The sequence below is a fragment of the Macaca fascicularis genome, chromosome 2 (genome assembly GCF_037993035.2).
Source record: "Macaca fascicularis isolate 582-1 chromosome 2, T2T-MFA8v1.1".
In the NCBI taxonomy this organism is placed as follows: Eukaryota; Metazoa; Chordata; class Mammalia; order Primates; family Cercopithecidae; genus Macaca; species Macaca fascicularis.
The window spans coordinates 83,932,591-83,942,036 of NC_088376.1; the positions used below are offsets into that span (position 1 = coordinate 83,932,591).

Consider the following 9,446-nt stretch of genomic DNA (forward strand, 5'->3'; position numbering starts at 1 on the left):
GGAGTATGATAAAATAAAGAAGTTACAAACAATAAAAAAGCAATGGTATAAGAGGACAAATTAAAGATCTCTTCCTCTAAACATATTCTCTGAGTTTCCAGATTAATGCCACTGAAGGACAGTGGTGGTCCCTACTACATTAACTACTCCCTGGAGGTGAATTAGGCCAAGACTAGACATAAACCCACAAGAGAGGAGGCTAAGCAATGAACTAAGGGTTGGGATTGTTTTCCTCCAAAGCAATCAACTATGTGATGGAGGTCAAGGTTTTCTTGTTTGTTTCCTCTCAAGTAGGATGTATTTATAGACAAAAATTTTAAGGCTTCAGAAAGCTGAACTACCTTTTTTGGATTTACTGGGCCCTCTCCAGGACAATAATGCTCAATGCCCTAATTAGTATCCCATGAACTTAAATGAGTCAGTGTTTTTTGTTTTTGTTTTTGTTTTTTTAATATTGATTTTTTAATATTGATTTTAATATTGATGCACTCTTAGGAACATAATCAGCTTGCTAGCATTCTGTAGTTAGATGCACTCTTAGGAACATAATCAGCTTGCTAGCATTCTGTAGTTAGACCACATTGGTGGTGCAGTTTTAGTGTCAGAATGAATCTCGGAAATATTTTTCTAGAGAAATAATCCTAATTATGATTGTGTTTGGGTGTTTCTATACTAAATAATCAATCAATTATTTCATCATGATTATCTTTCTTTTTGTTGAAGGAAAAAACAGTCATGGCACGAATTTCCCTAAATGGTTCCATCCATTCCATAGTTGTGAACCAATAACTTCATGAAGGAACTGCTTATATGACTAAGTATTGCACAGGATTATGAAAAAGTTATTACTCTTTGCATACTAAAGATATTAACCCAAATCTTTAGAATGTAAAGAGTTGACTGTATAGGAAGCAATGTCAATATAAATGAAAATTATATACTTATAACAAAATGTACAATATTTAGTTGAAGATGTCTATTCATTCATAATTACAATTAAGAGAGGATCTGGAAGTCCAGGTAATCATATCTATCAGGTAAGCAATGGGATATAAGCAGTAAAACTAATTTGGAGACAGGACACAGCATAGGCATTTTAAAATAAATGGTTATAAGATTTTTGAAAGTTTTCAATATCAATAAGCAGTAGCATTTAGGGGATTCTTGGTTTTTCACATGAGCCTGCCTTCATCACTTGAATAATTTATGTATTCATTAACTTTCTTGTAAACTTGCCAGAGTACATTACAAATTATTCCCTTATTCACAAATTGAAGCCTTATGATTGCCTTAAAAATTGTTGTTAAGCCATATAAGGCAGTTTGTGATTACCCATAATTGTTTCATAAAGTTTCATTTCCTGAATATTAACACATGCAACTCAACTTAATTTAAAAATATATGTTACACATTTCATATCCATTCTCTTCTGAGCATACAGAACAGGACATTTAGTGTGATTTTTAGTATCCATCACTCTAAAATTCTGCTATGCGAACACCACTATAAAAACATTTTAGGGAAAGAGTATTTATTTTTAAACATTTTATATAAGGTGAATGATAATTTTGTATATACTCTAGAGCTGTGCTGTTCTAAGTGGTAACCTCAAGCTACCGGAAACTTGAAATGTGACTAGTGCAACTGAAGAACTGAATTTTTAACTATAACTAATTTTAAGTTTAAAGGGTTACAGTTGTTTCAGTTATTGGAAAACTTTTAAGTGTGTTTAGACAACTTAGGTTGTTGAATCTACTTTTTATCTGTAAATTTTATGAAATCTAAATACATCAAATATTACCAATGAAAACTTAGTGTCCAAATTGAGGGATTCTGTAAGTGTAAAAAGCATGTCAGATTTCAAAGACTTAGTGTGAAAAAAAGCATGTAAATTTCTTTTTAATAATTTTTGCATTGATCGCTTATGTGCCTCATGTTATATTTCTCTTGGACAGCACTGCTCTAGAGCTTTATGAAAATTGCTAGTTTTTAAAAGTTACATTTTAAAATTTGTATTATGTAATGTCATTCTTTAGACCAAATAATTTTGATGATTATGAAAAAGCAAAGCAAATTTGTATCTACCCTCCAAGAAGTGCCCTAATTGCTCACTCTGCTCTACCTCCTTTCTCTGAATTGCAAAGCCCTCACCAGCACCCACAGCAGAATGCAAAATCATAGGCAGTGAATATGCAGAAATCGTGTATGAGAGCACTGATAAGTGTGCAATCAAATCAAACTGCTCGCACCCTACAAATGATGTCTTTTTTTCCCTCCGAAATGTTTCCGGATCTATGTGTTCCTAATTCCAAAATTAACCTTCAGCTTCCTCCCAAGTTCTGCTGTGCTATGTCTTCTTGTTTAGAATAATAAGCGGTGACTGTACTCAGCAATGTGTTAGGTCATGTATTAATACTAGATTCTGTCCAGGCCCGAGAACTTTCGTCCTTCAGAGTGGAGAGCTTTCTCTGGGAGAAGGGTTCGAATCCCAGAAGTCTGAACACTGCCACCCGGTACTTCTTGGACATGATGTTGTACAGAATGGGGTTGATGGCAGCGCTGAGGTAGAAGAGGACAAAGGACACGAGGTTGCAGTACTGGCTGATCTGAGCAATCTCCAAGGAGCCAGGCTCAAAGGATTTGGAAAATAAATATCGTCCTACATGGAAGGGCAGCCAGCAGAGGATGAAGGCAAACACCACTACAGCTAAAAGGACAATGGGAGAGAGATAGTCAGCTCAAGAAATGTCATAGCAAATCACATTCTATTTTTAAGACTTTGTTTTTGTTTCATGGTCTATGACCACTGACTTCAGAGAAACATTGTGTTCTGCTCTTCCTCGTTCCAACATTTTAACAAAGATTCAGTCTGTCTGAACCAACAGTTCAACAATTTTTACTGAGCTTCCCAGTCTTTACTATTTAACAACTATCTGAGTGACTTTGTAGTGAGTTGACATATTGACTCAACTGACTAGACCATTTCTTCACAATAGTCCAGCAGTTTTTATGTGTTAGACACAACACACACATTTATGAGGTAAAGTGGATGTACTCAACCATAGCTGTGTATCCGAGTCTCCTGGCACTTTTAAAGCAATGCAGATTCCTTGAATGTAGTATAGATTCAGTCAATTTAAATCTCTAAGAGGGAGATCAGGGCATATGCTTTATCTTTTCTTTTCTTTTTTTTTTTTAAGTTTCATAGAGGATTGAATATACAGTCAGGATTAAGAATCACTGAGATGAATGATTCTATGTCACCTACAATAGATATAAATAAGACATAAGTAAACCAACTCATATAAATTATCATCCATCCAAGTCTTCATTTTGCCCATGTAAGATAATTTTTAAAGATGTCTAAATGTTTAGATTGTTTTAAAGTCAGAAATCAGGGAAAAATAATAAATAACTTTTTAGTCCTTGTAACACTTCAGTGATCTCTCAAATTGTCAAGGAAGAAGAAAGTTAACATTGGTGTTGAGACACCAATGAAGAAATTAATGGCTTGAAAATAAAACTGGAGGAAGTTATTAAACTTACCCTTAAAACTAAGTTGTATAGTAGCAACCTAACTGCCACAATAACAATGTGAATCTCATAGGTGAGAGCTTAGGATCCCTTGGAGGACACTAGCAGGTTTATAACCTATGAGTCATATCACGAGAATCACTGGTCCAGAAAATAAAATCTTTGACATTCCTTTAATAAACTCTATCACTGTAATATGTAGGATCCAGGAATTGTAAAATTGGAAATATGAAATCATCCTGGAATGACTTCTAAGAAGCCTTAAAATATGCCAATAAGTATGAAGTCTTGACTATAATATCTAAATAAGAAAATATACAGACCTTGGTTTTGAAAATGCAAGTAGAGTTAATATTTTGCTGGGATGTAAACACATTTATTATTACTTCCCTTGTACCAAACACATATACTTAAAGAAGCTGAATTTGTGCAATAAACATTCAGCACATCCAGTTATGACATTGTACCCAGATGTTCTGGAAGGGCCATTTGGGGAGGCAGTGAATTCTGTTGGTTTCCACAAAGTCTCCTTTCCTCCTGTTGGAGCTTTGTTTATTCTAGTTTATCCTTACCTTATCCTAGTGATACCTTATCCTATGATTACCTGAAGAGGCAGGTTATCATAAAAACAAATGAAACTTCACTGATTTGTTGCTGACTTCCTTATAAGGCTGTATAAACAGCAGCAGGGTAAACAGAATTGATGCAATTATCTGAAAAAATGCAGGGCAGAAAACAAATCACAATATTGAAAGAAAAATGAATCATCTTTAAGAGGGTTATCCAAATTGATCATGTCTTTGGTTGAATTTACCACTGAACACTTTCTAGATCCAAGCCCTGCTTTTCTTAATGTAACTTAGATATTCACAAATTCTATTTGAGGCAGGAAGTCAGTCCTCACTTTTAAGGCTTAAAGACCACAATAGACTTTTATAAGATAGCTCGATTTTAAAGTGGAGTTTCTGGCTGATATAAAATTTATTTTAGGGAAATACAAATGTGGGACATTTTTCTGTGAAAGAGAGAAAGGAGAGACAGGAAGAAAGAGACACAAAGAGATAGGGACGGTAAGAAAGACTCTGACAAAGTAAAGGGGGAGGAGAGAGAGACAGACAGAGAGAGAGGTTGAGAGGCCAAAAACATCACTCAGGAAAGCAAGAGGAGAGAATAATTGAGAGACATGCAGAGAGAAAGAGGCCCAGAGAAACCGAAGAAAGAGGTAGAGACTCAGCGGGAAATAGAGATGGAGACTCAGAGAGAAGGGAGCGGGCACAGGGAGAGGAGAGGATCCGCGAGAGAAAGCCTGAACGCGCGCTGAGACCCACCCAGCATTTTCACGGTTTGCTTGTGGTTCTGGTCCCTGAGCGAGGCGCCCACGACAGCATCGCCGCGCCTCCTCCGCCACAGCTTCCTGCCGATGAGACTGTAGAGGACTGTGAGGCAGAAGACAGGAAGGAAGAAGAAGATGCTGGACACCCACACCATGACCGTGAGCAGTCCAGAGCGTACCGCGAACTCGGTGGGGCGGCACTCGTTGGTGTCCCAAGGGTCGGTGCCATTCTCGTGCTCCACCCCGACTAGCACGAAGATGGGCCCGGCGCTGCAGAAGGCCACGGCCCAGATGACGAAGATGATCAGCTTCACCCGCCCCTTGGTGACCACCACCTTCGCCCGCAGCGGGAAGCAGATGGCGAAGTAGCGCTCGACGCTCAGCGCTGTGATGGTGAGCACCGTGGCGTAGGTGCAGCTCTCGCTGACGAATTGGAAGAGTTTGCAGAGCAGGTCGCCGAAGTTCCAGGGCCGGTACTGCCAGAGGCGAACGAGGTCCAGGGGCATGCAGAGGAAGATGAGCAGGTCGGAGAAGGCCATGCTGGACAGGTAGAGGTTGGTGGTGGTGCGCAACTCGCGGAAGCGCGACACCACCAGCATGGTGAGCAGGTTGCCAGAGATGCCCACTACGAAGAGCGCCACGCAGGTGGCTGTGACGCCCGCCAGGAGCGGCGCGGGGAAGAGCCGCAGCAGCTCGTCGCCCAGCGAGTCGTTGCCGGGGGAAGCATCCCACTCCAGGTCGGCCAGCGTGAGGTTGAACGCCGGCTCTTCGCTGGCCGTCGCGTTCCACATGTTGCCGGCTCAGCCGAACAGGCTCTAGGACGTGACTGCGCTGGGAGGCTGGACCCAGCTGGCTCCCGAGAAGGTCCGCTTAGGCGCGGGAGGGTGTGAGGGAGGAGCGGGTGCGGAAGCGTAGGGAGGATGCTTGGAGAAGAAAGAGAGGGAGGCGAGAGGCAGAAGCCGAGGGAGAAGGTGAGATGGGGACAGGGAAGAGGGAGAGAGACTGGTGGTCAGTGGGTGAGACAGTGACCCACTGCTTTCTCTGGCACCTCCCCTTTCCCCCACCAACTCCCCCAAAGTTTCTCTCTCCCAACACATCCTCCCGTCGGCGCCCACACGCATACCTGTCATCACCCCTGCCTTGCATTTGCGTTCTCGCTCCAGTTGCGTCTCGCACTTCCCAAAGAGTCCCAGCGAATGGGGACCGGAGGGACCAGGCGCGGCGAAGCGGGAGCGTGAAGAGCTCTCTCCGGAGCCCTGGGTGATGCTGGACTAGTGTGCTCCGGAAGGACAGGTCACACCCAGGGGTGGGGGTGAGGACATGGTGGCGGTGGGGAGGACACCGGGACACCAGCAGCTAGGACCTGATTTCTTCCTCCACAAGGCTGCAGCTGGCTATGGCACTGGTGGGAAGAAAAAGCGAGCTTGCCCAACTCGACTTGGGAAGGGGGACAGAGAGCGAAAAGAAGGACCTTGTGTTTGTGTTCATACCGGTGAGCACCAAAGAATAGTCTCACGTAGTTCTAGGACCCGGGTTCAACAATGTGACTACTTGTCCAAGGTCACACAGCGAGCTGGAGACTCGGGGACCAGTGTTGGATCTCCCACCTGGTTGGGACTTCTGAGCGCATCGGGGCAAGATATGTGAATAAACCCTGTCCTGAATCCCAGTCCTTTGTATCACTTGGTGGTGATTGATAGAGAGTCTGATGTAGGGGATATGACTTTTGCTTGATGCAAACCTGGTGGTGGGGTGCCGAGGGTGGTCGGGGAGGGAACAGGAGAAAGGAAAAAGGCAGGGTTGGAAGTGTGTGGAGCCCGCAAGTGAAGAAGAGGCTATGAGGCTGGCGCGTGGAGAGTGTGCAGGAAACATTTTTTGAGGCATAATTGAGAGAGATCAGCCATTTAGTAGCCGTATTCTCTTGGGCAAGGTCTTCAACCTCCTGAGCGTTACTTCTTTTTCTTTGAATTGCAGTGATTTGTGCGGACCACTGGGGGTGAATATCAAGTGTCAGGGACCACCGGAGGCACTCAATAAATAGAAGACGCGTTGCTGTTGAGAAGTAGAAGCTGTGTTGGTGGTAATAGGTCAAAGGCCACCCCTACACTAGCGAGGTGACCCTCTGGATCCGGTCTGTGCGTCTGCTGCTCAGAGCCAGAAATCGGCACCCGAAGACATGAGACTGTCGGTTGCCAGAGAATTCACAAATCCGACCGGCCCCTTCCGGCCCACCGACCTCGGGACCGCCCCAGGAACATGTTCAGCACCGTGGCCAGCGCCACATCCATCCTATGGCAAAGCGCCGCTGGAGGAACGGCTTCGCTGTTTTTTCAACTCGCGCTTCTAACGCTTCAGTCCTACCCCACGGAGGAGCAGTGCACACTCCCACGAAGCACAGGCCGGCGTTAGCCTCTACCTTGACCATACACATCGGCGCTCACCCGATGAGATCCCACGTACTGTATATGAGAGAATTTCCCCCTCAGTTGAATGCGTTTGTACGTGCCTTTCAGTTTGCACCTCTACTACCTAAATTGTTAATACTTAAAAGTCCACAAAGACCTAGAACTGAATGGGTGCACAAGTGCGTGAACGACTCCATACAGTAAGATACTACATGAGAGAAGTTTGATACAAGAAATTTAACATAGTGGCTTGGTTGCGTCTGGTGTGTTAGACATTGGACCAAATTGAGTTTTGTTTTGTTTTGTTTTGTTTTGAGACGGGCTCTCCCTCTGTCGCCCAGGCTGGAGTGCAGTGGCGCCATCTCTGCTCACTGTAACCTCCGCCTCCCAGTGTTGGATCTCTCACCTGGTTTGGACTTCTGAGCGCCGAAGTCCGGGTTCAAGCGACTCTTCTGCCTCAGTCTCCCGAGTAGCTGGGACTACAAGCGTGTGCCACCACGCCTGGCTAATTTTTTTGTATTTTTAGTGCAGATGGGTCTTCACCATACTGGCTAGGCTGGTCTCGAACTCCTGACCTCGTGATCAGCCTGCCTCGGTCTCCCAAAGTGCTGGGATTGCAGCTGTGAGCCACTGTGCCGAGCCCTAAATTGAGTTTTTAGAACGTTAATTTCAGACAACTATTTTTTAAATATTACAACTAAGTCAAACTACCAATTACTAACACGTTTTTATTTAATTAATAACTTTGATTTTATTACTCCCTGCCCTATATTACCAGTAGGTTGATGTATGTGGAAAGAAAGGGAGAGAAAATAGACTAGGATAAATCAGAATACTATGGGAAGTTATTGTCTAAGACTGAGAATCAGGAAAATATTGTGGGATATATTTCTAGTCTACTTAGTGCCAAAGCTATGATTGATAGGTGAAAAAACTGGAAAAAAAAATAAAACTCACCAAAACTATTGTGATAAAAATTTTTTTTTCATGTTAGCTAAAATAGCCAGCCATTTAATGGCACTCAACCAGTTTCTAAAATATAGACAAATATATACTGCATGACCAAGAGGAAACAGAGGGTGCTATTGAAATTGATCTATTTATTCACAACATGTAAAATATTATGTAATACTGTATATAAAACTGCCTCTAGTATGTGGTAGGTACTAGGAACAACAAAATAAAACCCAGACAGATCCTATATTTATAAACTTATAGTCTAGAGAGAAAAATACAGTTAAATAAATAGTGCTAATACAATATTGATAAGTGCATTTAAAGAGGCATGTACAATGAGCCCTGTTGGAATACAGAGAATGAATGAACCACATGGAGGCTTTAGGGAAGGCTTCTCAGCCAAAGCAGCATCTGAGCTGGATCTTGAAAATGTTCAGTTCTGTCAGAAAAAGGAAAATTTGCTCAACCGTTCAGACAACGGACACAAAAGCATTTTGGAGTGACGCTCAACAAGTCTTGTTCTATGAATGGTGTAAAGAGTATTATTATTGACTTGTAGATTTTTATATAGTCAGTGCATACGGATCAGGTACGGCGATTTTTTTCTTTTAGACACTCAAATTGTCCCATCTTTGGCCAATGAGATCCTCTTCAAGTTGGCTTCAGGGTCCTTTTGATATGACTCACTTAGATTTTTAGAGCTTCCATGCTGTGTTTTGTGGCACAATGAGATGCCTCCAGCTCACGTAAATTCTCCACACTAGACCTAGGAGCAACCATTATTTCAAGAATCCCTGGTATCTGCAGCGGGAAACAGCGTTTAGAGACCACCATTTGGGCAGTGGGATGGGTTATTGTGCCTGGAGCATTATGCACTAGGTTCTGTAGACGGAGGTAGGATATATATACACACATTATATGTATATTCTATACATATAAATAAAGTTACATAGTTTCCATTATGAAGATGTACCTTAGTTTCATTTAACCAATGTTTATTGATAAATATTTGTGTTTTTAATAATCTTTTATTGCTATCATATATATTGCTATATATTCTATATATATTGTGTATATATAGGCTATACACTATATATGTATACATATGCATATATAGATGTGTGTGTACAATCATTATCATCTCACAATATCTAGATATCTATAAATCATGAGATTATAATTACGATAATGTAGATAAATTAGACAGACCCTGAGCA

At 42.0% G+C, this 9,446-nt stretch overlaps 1 protein-coding gene across 1 annotated transcript; it reads right to left on the reverse strand.

The window, feature by feature from the left end:
• Positions 1-542: 542 nt before the first annotated feature.
• GHSR (growth hormone secretagogue receptor) lies at positions 543-5,695 on the reverse strand. The gene is made up of 2 exons (XM_005546393.5): positions 4,863-5,695; positions 543-2,707 (listed from the first exon to the last, which is right to left on the reverse strand). Exons 1-2 carry the CDS (start codon positions 5,656-5,658, stop codon positions 2,403-2,405), a joined length of 1,101 nt encoding a protein of 366 aa, XP_005546450.2. The 5' UTR covers positions 5,659-5,695; the 3' UTR covers positions 543-2,402.
• Between the last annotated feature and the right edge of the window lie 3,751 nt (positions 5,696-9,446).